This window comes from Camarhynchus parvulus, chromosome 20 (genome assembly GCF_901933205.1).
Source record: "Camarhynchus parvulus chromosome 20, STF_HiC, whole genome shotgun sequence".
NCBI lineage: Eukaryota > Metazoa > Chordata > Aves > Passeriformes > Thraupidae > Camarhynchus > Camarhynchus parvulus.
The window spans coordinates 4,373,275-4,387,060 of record NC_044590.1 but is presented as its reverse complement, the minus strand read 5'-3'; the positions used below and the strand labels follow the sequence as shown (position 1 = coordinate 4,387,060).

General features: G+C 44.2%; 1 protein-coding gene across 4 annotated transcripts in view; it reads right to left on the bottom strand.

Annotated features, from left to right (window-relative positions):
* The window catches only part of CDH4 (cadherin 4), a 416,711-nt gene that overhangs the window by 91,574 nt on the left and 311,351 nt on the right, over window positions 1–13,786 (bottom strand). For all 4 annotated transcript variants that reach the window (XM_030963158.1, XM_030963159.1, XM_030963161.1 and 1 more), the window contains one exon: window positions 4,716–4,871. In XM_030963158.1, the coding sequence (XP_030819018.1) occupies window positions 4,716–4,871 (156 nt within the window). The remainder of the gene's footprint in view (window positions 1–4,715; window positions 4,872–13,786) is intronic.

Here is a 13,786-nt window from a genome sequence, read left to right as displayed (position 1 = left end):
GTTTTCCTACTGACAGTTTCCAGTGTAAATGTAGCTGTTGGCATACAAATGATTTGGTATCATGATTATTGATTACACTGGAGGCTGGTGGTATCTGAAGGTAGTTAGTCAAAGTCAACACAGTGAATTGTGTTAAATATGAATATTACTTAGGCACTAATACTACTAATACAAATATACATTATCAATCAGTGACAGAGCCTTTAAGCAATAAGCATACAATGTCACGCCTAATTTGTGTGCTCTTAATTGTGATTAAAAGTTCAATTTAGAGCATTGTGACACAAATGGCTGGCATTATTCAACATGGCTCAAAATACTGGAATTATCCCTTAATTTGTAATAAAATTGTTTTGTTCCTTTGCATTTAAAACAACTCTTTGTCAGTCTGTAACCCACCTGTTCTGCTCCAGCCATTTCTGAGGGAGTATTTCATCAGCCTGAAGCTGACAGTGCATACATGTGTCTGGAACTGGATTAGGACTTGCTTCAAAGTTTCCCTATAATGCATATTACTTGAGTATCATAAGCAATGATTGCTTACTGACATGTTTATGCTGATGTCTTTTGAAAACAGAGCTTGAAAAAACGTCTTGGAAAACTAAGCTACCAATTTTCTATCCCTTGTACTTGCCAGGCCTAACTGCAGCTTAATATGAAGCTGGTGTCTGGATCAGAAAAGACATTCAGAGCCACTAATTCTGTCAGCAGCACAAACGGGACCTGGGGAGCGCAGCTAAATAAGGCCAAGAGAACTCATGCATATTAAATATCACTACCTGCTGCAACTTCCTTGGCGTGCAGGGAACATTTCAGGGGCTGCCTGCAAGGGGAGATGCAGCACACACCTGCCACAGTGAGAGGCAGAGAAATGTGGGGGATGTGCCCCATGGATGTGTGTTCTTTGCTGTGTGTCCCTTGCTGTGTGTCCCATGGATGTGTGTCCCTTGCTGTGTGTCCCACGGCTGTGTGTCCCATGGCTGTGTGTCCCACAGCTGTGTGTGCTGTGTGTCCCATGGATGTGTGTCCCATGGCTGTGTGTCCCACAGCTGTGTGTCCCTTGCTGTGTGTCCCATGGATGTGTGTCCCATGGCTGTGTGTCCCATGGCTGTGTGTCCCACAGCTGTGTGTCCCATGGCTGTGTGTCCCATGGATGTGTGTCCCATGGCTGTGTGTCCCATGGCTGTGTGTCCCACAGCTGTGTGTCCCATGGCTGTGTGTCCCACGGATGTGTCTCACACAGCTGTGTGTCCCTTGGCTGTGTGTCCCACGGCACTAATGACACCAGGGTGGCTCCCAGGACACCACTCAATGCCGCCTGTGCAGTTCCACACCACAACATGGGGTTGGTTTAGTGGCTGCAGAGCCCTTTTTGCTTTTCTCTGCTCATATTTTCAGCTGACTCTGTGTCTGGGATGTCTGTGAGGTCCCTGGGGGGTTTGTGCTCTGGTTTGCAGTGTAGACACAAACAGATGAGGCCAAAAGACAGCTGAACTTGCTCTCACCAGCACACACAGCACCTGGGCAGGGGCTCTGAGTCCCAGAGGCACATACACCTCTGCATAACTCAAGCTCGGAATGATCCTCCCTAAAAGTTCAAGAATGATCACAAAAACAGGGGAAGTTTTGCTGCAGAACTCCTGATCTAATTAGAAAAAAATCTGTTTCACCTTAGGGAACGAGGCAGGTTTCATCAGACAAATGGCTTGCTGAATGCAGGGAGTGTTAAAACACTAGTATTTTAAAAATGGTAGTCCTGAAGCAATACAGATAATTATGCATAAGAAAATATGTGTTGAAAATGTGGGAGTTAATGAAACAGAACTCTTGATATGTAGCCTTACAAAGACTTGCAAATTATTGTTCTTTCTTTTATAATTAGTTTTTAGATTACCTGGGAACAAAAGCAGCAAGGACAACACTCGAGAGTGACAGAGATGCTGAAAAGATTTGGGTTTTTTTGGGGCTGCAGAAAACCTGAAGCTGTGTAAATGCACCCACCTTCAGCTGGAACACAAGGCTGCACAGAACAGACACAGAACCCATGTCCTGCTGGGTCAGAGGGACCAGCGGTGCCTTGCAGCTCCACTGACATTCTCACTCAAGAGCAAAGCTACCAATTCAAGCTAAAGGAACCTACAGTAGATCTTAAGTTTAAAGGTGGCCAAGCTCTCAAGTTCACATCCAAGCTACACCTCAGTCACTGCTCTTCCAGCACTCAGTTCAAACCTGGCTTCATGTTGCCTTTCCTATCACTTAAGAGACTGGGCTCTATGAAGTGGCATAAATTCATTGGCTTCTTCAAACCCTCCACTACCCAAAACTTTGAACTTTATTTTCTTTCTGGAAATGGGCCAAATTTCTTCCATTTTCAGCACTGTAAGTTTCCTCTCCAGCGTTTGGGTCACTGCTTTGTGCACGGTGTATTTATAAAGGTTTTGTAAAGGCTTAATAAATGAACCCTTTACAATGGATTGATGGTTCAAGAAATCATCAATCCATTGCTACTGAGGCTGAAGGATCTAAAGGTCATCTACAGACACAACTTAAAATGTTCTTCATCACCTTCTACTGTTCTCCTGACAAAGATTTTTCTATCATTCAGTATTCCTGTCTATAAGGTCTCATAACATACTTATCAGTTATTCTCTCTATAAAATACATCTTCCTGTAACCTTCAGAGTATGAATATGCTTATTTACATATGGATGCCACTAGTTCAAGGCTTCTGTGAGGAACAGCAAAGGCTGGAAATCCTGTGTTATGTACAAGGCAGATTCATCCCATCACTTTGACAAGGCAAGAATTCAATTTGCTGAATTCACTGTGACTGGTAGGTTCAGTTCATTTTTAAGGGGCACAGGGTTTTTTAGGGATGGAGGACAAAATTTGTTTCATCTCATGTTTTTGACTGTGAGTGTCTGATCGCAGACATCACAGAGGCTCCATCAAAAGTCTTAACTTTTTTATTATTGACTAGACTGGTATAATAACCTGGCACTGCTGAAACAATATCAACAACACTGAGATGACACACACTTTATCTCAAATATTTCTTCTCCAAAACAACCTCTCTTCATATTTTCCTAGGCACAACAAACAAAATAATTGTTCTTGTTCACAGAGTATAAAATAATTTTTCTTCAGATCTCCTTTTACCCAGGGGAAATCTCTTTTTCCACCCAACTAAAGAGGTAATCTATTTTCTTTATCTTTCCACCCCAGCCCAGAAGCTGTGTCAACATGGTTAACTGGATACCTGATAAAGCTGACAGAATGTGCGTCTCCGACGGCGTCGTTCAGGATGCGGTGTCACTGGAAGTGACCCGTGCACTCTGCTGGCATTACAGCCTCCCTGGGAAGGGCTATTACCATGCCAGGAGATGGGCTAGGGCTGATAGCAACCCATGAAACAGCCTTTCACAACCACTCCAGCTGATGCAGAAAATGTTTGAAATTTTTGCAGGGCTATCATGCAAGGGGCAACCTATTCTTTTAGCAATTTGTGGGACTGGATCTGCTGTGCAATTACACTGTGCAATATAAGAGCTGGGATTTATATCAAAACACGGCAGTCAATTACAGTGTGAGCATTCTGCAGGTAGAGCATTTTATGAGCTAGGATAGCACGAGGCACCATCACTTTTGAGTGTAATTAATCTTAATTAATTCCCTGATATTTAATATTAGCCTATCTGCGTATTTAAAAACCTATCTGACACACCCCCAACATACTGCCTGAACATCTCCTGGTGAATTAAAGTGAAAAATGACTATAGCAATTATTGCATGTTTAGATGCAGTAATGATTCTTAAATTAGTAATTTCCCAAGACATGCTAATGTAGTGACTGGCTTCTCATGGTTTTGGGTGGTTCAGTCTACACATAAATTTGCATGGATTTAACAAGCAATGTGAAGTTGCACCATTTTAAACAAATGGCTCTGTGTCTGAAAAAGACATCAGTTTATCTCCACTTTCATATAATCACAGAATTGTTTAGGTTGGAAAAGCCCTCTCAGATCAAGTCCAACTGCTCCCCCAGCACTGCCAAGCCCATCACTCAACCATGTCCTCAAGTGCCACATCTACACAGCTTTTCAATCTCTCTAGGGATGGTAACTTCACTGCTGTCCTGGGCAGCCTGTGCCAGGGCTGGACAGCCCTTTTGGTGAAGAAATTTTTCCTGATATCCAACCTCAATCTCTCCTGGCACAACCTGAAGCCATTTCCTCTTGTTCTGTCACTTCTTACTTGGGAGAAGAGAGCAACCCACATGGCTACAACCTCCTTCCCGGGAGTCACAGAGTGATGAGGTCTCCCCTGAGCCTCCTTTTCTGCAGGCTGACCCCCCAGCTCCTTCAGCTGCTCCTCATCAAACTCACTCTCTCCCCCCTTCCCCAGCTCCGCCACCCTTCCCTGGACACGCTCAATGTGGTGAGGGGCCCAAAATTGGCCCCAGATCTGAGGAGTGGCCTCACCAGTGCCCAGCACGGGGGGACAATCACTGCCCTGGTCCTGCTGGCCACAACACTGCTGATACAGGCCAGGTGCCATTGGCCTTCCTGGGCACCTGGGCACATCTGGCTCACGTTCAGCTGCCACCAGCCCACACTCTGCATGGGTTTGGCTGATCTAGCGTGCCCCTTCTTGAACCCAGCAATTGTGCTTTGAGCTTGCGGGCCCAGCTGACAGTCAGGATGTCTGATGCTCACGTGGTAGGAAGCTCTTTCCTCCCTGTCCATGGGGCGCGTCACGTACATCCTGCCAGACACGGGGTCGATGTTGAAGACCTCCATGGGCGGCTGGTCGGCTCCCACTCCAGTGATGCTGTACCTGATGTGGATCTCCTTGTCCTTATCGGAGCGGATCTGGAGGAAATAACAGAGACAGGAATCCATAAGTTCTGGACAAAAGCCATATGGATGTTTCAGCAACTTTAAAAGATCTGAGCCTGAAGGCTGCAGAGATATAATACCACTGTCAGTCCTGACAAGGGAGCTGAACGCCAAAGATTTGGTGAAAAGCCATGAAAAGTACATTCCACAAAGTTTCAGCTGTTTTGCTCCTTTTTAATTCATGAGAAATCATTGAAATTGTGACTTTTCAACTGAGATGTGGAAGAGCCTAAAATGCGCAAACCCCACTGTTTACATATTACTGAAATCCCAGTCTCCTGAAAGTGTCCAAATTTTTCAGCCATACCCAGAGTCTCCCAGCCATTAATCATTTCTGAAAACGCTGTCTGCAAGCTCCCCCATTGTATTCTCAGTCCTGGTGACTGTGCACAAAAATACTCCCATGAAACTCCATGAACGGGGCTGTTTGCTCCTCTTTGTCCAACCCTGCTGGCTTGACAAGGCCAGCCTGGGAATGCCCAGTGGGATATTACCATTTCATGTGATCATTTATTGAGGAAAAATATGTTTTGGACACTGTTTCTGAAAGCCCTTCCCTCCTGCACCTTGAGAACAACACTACAAGCTGAGTACAGCACAGTGAGTTCCATGAACCTTGGAGACAGAGCTGAGGAAAAAAAGGAGGGAGGTTAATATGTTGTCCTAGCAACCCTGACTATCTCTTTAAACACAAATTTAATTTTCTGATCAAATGCTGAAAGAAGTTCTTGCAACAGCATGACTATTCCCGAAAGAAAGTGCAAGGTACAAATAAATTACCACCCCCTGCACCATCACAAAGTGTCTTGGCACTGTAAGAAGCGATGTGCATAAATTTTTCCCTAACAGGTCTATGAATACAACAAAGTAGTGGGAAGATAATAGAGCCCTCGTAGCTGAATGCATGTTGGCATTTCTGCTACAGCAGCTGCACCCTTGGAGGGGCCCGAGTGAACTTAGTGGGATCCTGTGTCCCCCAAACAGCCTGGATGTGGGGAGAGAAGGTCATTTCCCAAGGGAAGAGGAGGCTTTGCTTGTCAGGCAAAGGAATTGAGATGGGGCTGTGGGCTGCTGCACACTCCTCCCATATGTGACCTTCTGCTATTCCTCCCTCTCCTGACACAGGAGGCTGACAAGATGCTGAACGTGTCCGTGCAGGGCAATATCAGAACCCTGGCTCCCAGACCCTCCTTTGATACCTTTGTCCAGATCATTACCAAGTTTGTACACTGTTTTCTTTGTACTTCCCCCACCAAGCTGTCTGCTCCTGCTAATGGCTAATCATGTCAGTTATTACAGGCACTGCCAGGATTGATCCGCGCGGCACCTGCGCCGCTGGAGCTGCAGGTCAGGGAATAGACACAGCTCCATTTGTCTTCTCTCCAAAGGATTCACTGCTTGTTACACTGTTAGCACTGAGAAAACTGACTGGACTTACACTGGTACAGTCACTTAAAAGAGGGCCTGGGGACACTGAAAGAGCCCTCATGCTGCACAGGAGGATTTGTCCAGATTTATGTGGGGCTAGCAGAAATTTGGAAGAAAGACCCAAGCAGACAACCCATGAATTCAACTTTCATTAGCAAATCTGTGGGTGAGGAAGGGTGCACTAAAATCAAGCACTGCTTGCTCGACTGTGGTTTCAGTGACAGCATTGTCACCAGTTTGAGAGCTGAAGATCACAGTCCCCATTCTCAGAAGGTCAGCTCTGCCCTGCCAGAGGGAAGGGCTGGAAATTGAGCTGGTGGCAATGTCTGTGCAGGTGCACAGCCCACACCAGGGAGTTCAAGCTCCAACCCACTACACCCACAGCTGGAGCCTGGCTTAAGGTAAGTGCAAACAGGAAGATACTGCTGGACCTCCAGCTTTGAGCCAGGGTGGGGTTCCCACCTCACAAATTAAAAAGGGTAATGTGGGACACACAGCTGTGTGTCTTTATCAGTGTGTGTCTGCACAGCTCCAAACAAACTATAATGTAAATTTACCCTCAAAAAAGGTGGAAAAAACCCTAAGCACCCAACAAAGATATTTTGCACTTCTATTCAGCCCCAGCCTGGCTGTACTTGAGCAGAAACACCAAAGAGCTAAGCAGACACTCCAGGGAACCAAAATGGGAGCAGTTTTAACCCAAATCACAGAAGGGAAGAGCCTGTTAGTGGACATTTTTCTGCTCTATTTCCTGTTGCATATAGTACCCAGATCCCATTGTGATAGAAGCATTAGAAATGCATAGAGAGAGACAGAAACAGGGAAAAGGAGCCTGGATTTAAATATTCAGTGCTAAAGGCACTATATTTTATTTTTGGGAAACGCAGATAAACACAAGCTCTCGAAGAAAGCTATGTACAGTTTAATAAAGTGCACGCTATAGGATGTCCTTGCAGCACTTTTATTAGCATTAATAGGGTCTAAGCTGTCTGTATGTAAATCATTGCAGATCTAGGAGATGAAATATATCATAAGACCCACAGCCAATTATACTGAGAGAAATCCATGAGCTAATTATACTGCATTGAGCAAAACAAAGATGGGGGAAATACACTGCAAATATTCAGCAAAGACTCGTTATTTGCTGTTAATTGCAATCATAGCACAAGGGTTTGCCTCCTACCTATACTTAAATCCATTTCCAGAAAATATACAAGGGTGTGAAGTGTTCAGAAAAAAAATAATGTAAGAAGTAGCACTTGTCACAGAAAGTTGCAAAGACCATTGACAATGAAGCACAGTACATTTTACTACCAGGGAGATATTTATCACACACATGCTTTTTATATTGGAGCATATAATTTTATCCTCTTAATGAGATTAAAAAATAAAAAAAAAAGATTTTTAAAGTAATCCTGTAACATTTTGACCAAAGGTTTCATTTGCCTAATTCCCAGGGTGCAATTTATTAAATCTTGTTGAGAACTTAAGAACATTATCTGAACACAATGCAAGGTTTACTTCTTTTGCTGAAATGGTTCCTGGAGCAGTTTACATAATAATAATAATAATAATAATAATAATAATAATAATAATAATAATAGTAATTAAAAAAAAAGCCATCTCTATTCCCAAGGAACTCACTAAATCAGGAATAAAAATTACAGGTTGGGGGAATTTACTGGTTCAGAAGGGAGTTACTTTTTCCTTCATTCAGCCTGGGAAGTGTGAAGATGGTAACAGATCCATATGATAATCTTCTGACTGGAGAACATACACATGAATTTTCCTTTCATTTATCTCTCCTTTTATAATGCAGTCAAGAGGTATGCAGGGCTCTGGGTTACAGAACAGATGGCAGAGGGATGGTTTTCCTTAGCTGCATTTATACATTTTTTACTCAGAGAACCCTTGGAGCTTTGAGCTTCTCCAGTGCCTGGCATGATACAACTCTGCATATGATGATGTGAGCAGGATGAATGATGATGGCTGATGACTGTCATAAAAGGAATTTGCTTGCAAAGCAGCTTTTATGCTCTAAAAAGCCCCTCCGGGATGGAGCTTGGAGTGGATTGATTCACTGGTGAGGGAAAATGTCCCAGATCAAAAGGCACTTTATGTTGGAAGATGCAATCCCTTGTTCCCATCCTACCTCATGAACACAGGGAGCATTTTCCATGCAGGAACCCTCAATAACTCTGACAGATACAAATGGACCATCTGGAAACTGTGGGATCAGCCACCAGAGCCCCAGAGGGGAGCTGCAGCAGAGCCAGGCCCTCTCTGGAGCTGCCATCCCAGCAAGGACAGGGTGGCCTTGCAGCCCAGCAGGGAGTGCCTGGAGCTCACACCACTGAGGAACCACCCAAAACACTGCAATGTTTGCAACTCAGAACATCCAGAGTCTGGCTCAGCCCTTGTTCCTACACAGCAGTCCCAGAAACAGGAGAAATGGTGCAATTTCACAAGATGGGGATTTTCTACTGCAGGCTCTGATCTAATAACTGAAATGCTTGAAAATGAACATTGCAACTCTTGAGACAACACAGGGCTAAGCCCTTCCAAGCTGTCCTTCCCTCAATGTCACATTTAGACAGAAAAGCAGTGTTTGTGGCACAGGATTGCATCCTGCTTTTACAGATAACATCTTAGGGGTTGTGCATCTCCGTCAGGATTTACTGGGTAGCAAAACCATTCCCACAAACTTTACTGGTGAACAGAATTTCAAGTGGTGAGCTCCTCTGAGGTATCAGATTTTATCACTGTTTCTCTCCTGTTGATCCACACCCTTTGTGCTCCCAGCACTGCCCCTTCTTGCTGCAGGGGTTTGAATTCCCAAGCCCTCCTCCCTTGTCCTGGCAGCGACAGAAACCGCCAGAGATCCCTGCAATGCTCCCGTGCCAGGAGCAGGGGTGGGACAGAGCATGCAAAGCTGTGTGGTCAGCAGATTGGAGGGCACCAGTGAGACCATAAATCATACAGTTTTTGGAGCACAGCATCGCCAGGAAAAGAAGTGTTCCAATGGAGACTGTTTAGAGAGCAGCAAAGAAAATAGCCTGGAGGGCCAGGAAATGGGGTGTGTAAGGAAAAGCTGAATGAACAAGGACAACTGAGCCGACAGAAGAGAAGATGTGACTGTAACAACAGTACTCCTGTACCTAATAAACCATATTTAGAGAATTTCATAAGGTGGCTGTGGTCTGGGTTCTGCCCATCCCTGCACCGTGCCTGGAAATGTATCTGGAGAAAGCAAAGCAGGACGTTTCTCCTCTGTTACATTTCCCTTCCACAGAATGAACCAGAAAATAAATTTCCTTTGGAGTTCTTTGTCTTGCTCTAAAACATATGGAGTCAAAAAAGCCCTTCAAAAAGCACTCAATTTACCAAATCTCCCACAGAATTGTATGCAACATTTACACTAACATGACCTGAGGATACTTAGACTTGATTTTTTTGTTTTATAAAACCCATTATAATTATTAATGAACACATAAAATAATGTAAATGATAAGCAGTAAGTGCCTTTTATTATTAAGCTCTTAGCTATTTTGCCCATTAAGAAAACCAAATTAAAATAATTGAAGATTATAATCTGTCATGCATTCAAAATGCTCCATAGAAATTCAGGCACGCAAACATATTCAAAGCCTTTAAAAGAGCACACTTAAGAGTCAGTCTAAGCATTCCAGGATTGGCTCATTAATTTTAGTGGAAATATTTTAATTCGACTACTCTTACTGTTTATTGAAATCTTTGCTAAGGACTTATTTATTTTTAACTGAATTTGCAATATGTTTAGGACTCATTTGTATAAAAGTTCTTAACTCTTATTTCACAGTTGTTTTAGAAGCCAGTAAAGAGACACATCTTTAGCCCTGTATTTCCAAACAAATTACTGCATGTTGCTGAAAGAATCACATATGGTTGCAATAAAAAGATGCAAAAGTCAAGAAGAGAAAAATTAAGACAGATTTGGAGACCCAACCAGGTGAAGGTAACATTTCACTTCTGTCTCCTTTTACCACACTTGCCAATGACCTCAAGCTATGTCCTAGAAGGAAATGAAAAAAACCAAAAACCCAGAAGATCCTCTAAAACACTTCTGTCTTCAGAGTAAACCCTCTCTTCTGTGCCTTGCAACCAAGCACTTTCACTAACCCCAGCCCTGGGTTTAAGCTTGTCCTTAAGTGTTCATCCACCCCTGGACAAAATGACCATTGACTGAGCCAAGTGTCCATGGTGGTGGCATTTACAAACAAGGTTAAGTAGGGAAAGACACTACTGGCAAAGAAAGAAGGGATGGAATTGCACATTGTTACTTGGGGATTTCTTTCTTTCCTCAACTGGGACTGGTTTCATCTCACCCATGATTTTCTAAAAACTTTATATCTGGTCTCAGATAAAAAGAAGAGAAGAAAGTCTTTGAAGGGTGAAATCCATCCTCCTAAAGGCTTAAGTATACAACACATTTCCTTCAAGAAGTGGTTTTCTTTTTCCACCAAGAGAAAGAGAACCAAGTACTACATCTAGACTACAGATCCAATTTTCACATGGTTGAGATTCACTGTTGAGAGCTTAAGTTTCTTCCTCTTCTTTAAAATACAAATCCAAAGCCAAACTATAAAACGTTCACTTTGCCCCAGTGGCTGGATCTCTCCCATGTCAGGTTAAATCTTCCAGGTGAAATGTGTGCAAAGTGATTTCTAATGTTATTTATTTTGATGATAAGACAGAGTCCAAGTAGTGCTCCAGAGAGATTCAAGCTGTCATTTAAGCCATTAATGGAACTGATGACGCAGCCTGCATTAAAGAAATGAAGCTATGAGATGTTTGAACCCAAAAGAGAAGAACCTCTCCTGTGTGCCTGGCTTGTTCTGTGATACCTGCAGAGGAGCCCATTCCCATCCAGGTAATTCTCATCCAGCCATTCCCATCCAACCATTCCCATCCAGGTAATTCTCATCCAGGTAATTCTCATCCAGCCATTCCCATCCAGCCATTCTTACCCAGCCATTCCCATCCAGGTCATTCTCATCCAGCCGTTCCTATCCAGCCCATTTCCATCCAGCCCACTCCCATCCAGCCATTCCCATCCAGCCATTCCTATCCAGCCCATTCCCACCCAGCCATTCCCATCCAGCCCATTCCCATCCAGCCCATTCCCACCCAGCCATTCCCATCCAGCTCTCCTGCTCCTCACCAGGAGGATTTGCTTCCTCTGCACGCACCCTGCGAGTGCTTGGCTGAGGTGCAGCACCAAATGTTCAGCTGCTGACAGCTCCCAGCATTTCACAGGTCATTTGGCTTCCACATGGCTCCCTCTGTCCAAGGGCTCCTCTCCAACCCTGCTGTTCCCTTTAGGCCAATTACATCCGCATGGACACACTCCTCTGGAACCTTCCCTATGCCCATGGGTAGCTCTGATAGTTTTCACTCCTTTCGCTTCCAAGTTTTTTTGAATTGTTTAGCAGGATTTTCCTCCTCTACCTGGATGAAAATGTAACACTGAGCAGATGGGGAACAGCATATCAATCAGGCTCAATAAGGAGCTGGTAATGCAGTGGGAGAGAATTTCTGCCTGCAACTCTGGCCAGTAACTGTGTGTGACCCCACACATAAGCACAGGATGAAATTGAAGTTGTCAAACTCGCAGTCTAATTCAAAACTACCATTATTCTGCTTGGGATAAAAGTGAAATAACAATGCTTTTGCCTAGAAAACCAAATTCTGTTCACGATAAGATGACATGCTACAAGCACAGAGTACCCGGTGTGCAGCAGTGCATCATCCAGGCCAAGGATTTGCTGCAGCTTAACTCTACTTTCCTACCTGCTGAAACAGCAAAGAATTTATGTTTTAGCTTGAGTTATCCTGACACAAAAAGACTGAAGTCTGCAGGGCTCAGGGGGGCAATCTGCCCTGTGTAACTCTGAAGCTGGTCAAAGTTTCTGAGTGGTGACTTGGGACTGCCAGAAGCTCATGGCAGGTCTCCATCTTTACCAGTGAAAAACTCAGTAAACTGCAATTTGTTGCATGGTCTTTGTGATTCAATAATTAAGTAATTATTTATCTCTCCCACTCACTATTATAAAGGTCAAGAAGCCAAGGTCCCCATATCAGGAGCTGGCCAATGCTAATGGATCTTCCTCATCTAACAGTAATTGATATGGCACAGTCATTTCTAAAGCGATGTGTGCCTTTCTTCGGGCCTCTTGCAGCCTGAGAACTCCCCTGTGGAAATGCTTCAGACTGTAGCAAGGCAAGAGAGAGGGAGGAGAGCAGCTCTGATGGGAAAAGAAGATTACAGAACACCTCCACGTGACCAACATCTTATCACTCCTAGAACCTTGATAGCAGAAGCAACAAAACTAATTTTTACTACTCTTTCCCTTATCTCTCTTGCAAGAGAGCAGATTCTTCACTGCAGTGACTGAAGGCATCCCAGTGGAGCTGATGTGCTGCTATCAGGTGAATTTTGGCCCTGAAGAACTGAGGCTGGTTCCTACTGTGCAAGATGCGAGGGGCTGATAATGCCTGGCTGGGATTTGAACCAGATGCACAAACCTTCCTCTGCTGCAGAGGATGCTCCATGACAAAAAGTGAGAGGAAATACATCTGAGAGTTCAGAATACACTATTCTTACTCCTCTGACAGAGGAGTTGTGACAGGCAAGAGAAGATCATCCTTCATCATCTATTTAAGAAGGGCTGCCCACTGTTTCTGTGCAGAGGGCACCATCCTGTAGCACCTTGGTGCAGCTGACCCCACTGCTGCCTGTGGTGGCTATGCCTAAATGAAGACTAAGTCAAGAAAAACAAATCATGGCAGTGGGAATTTGTCCTCATTTCTTTTTGAAGTGTATCTCTCCTGAAGCTTTATGTCCTTACATCATGTCTGCCACAAAGCAAGCCTGGAAAAGAGAATCCAGCACCTTTCTGGGTAAAACTGAGCAGGAAACTCGAGTGCTCAGTGCAGAAGATAAATAAGGGCAGCAAATATTGACCTGCACAGGAGTAACCTGATCACTGTAACTAATGATTGAGCCCCTCAGCTGATATAAATCAGTGTAGACTCAGTAGCTTCAAACAGAGGCACGCTCATTTATTTCAGCTGAAAATCCAGCACATGGCATTTAAAAATTTAGCTGCACAGCAGAAGAACAACTGAAGAATGATCTTCACTCGACCCACAGCAATTTACCACAAGCAGCATTCCTCTTGGTAGGACAGTGAGCTTGGACCCAGGGAACAAGCATTTCAGGGGAGAACAAACACCCTGGTGTCCTCAGGAAGGAACTTTTTCCCAGACTCAAGGGATGTAATTGGTCTTAGTGTGTGTGACCTTTGCTTTTGTAGTGAGCTTGGCTTTCCCAGAGTCATGCACTGAACTCCCAGTGGCATGATGCCTACAGATATCCCTGATCATGGAGAAGTGGTGCTGTGGCATGATTGTGAGTGCTG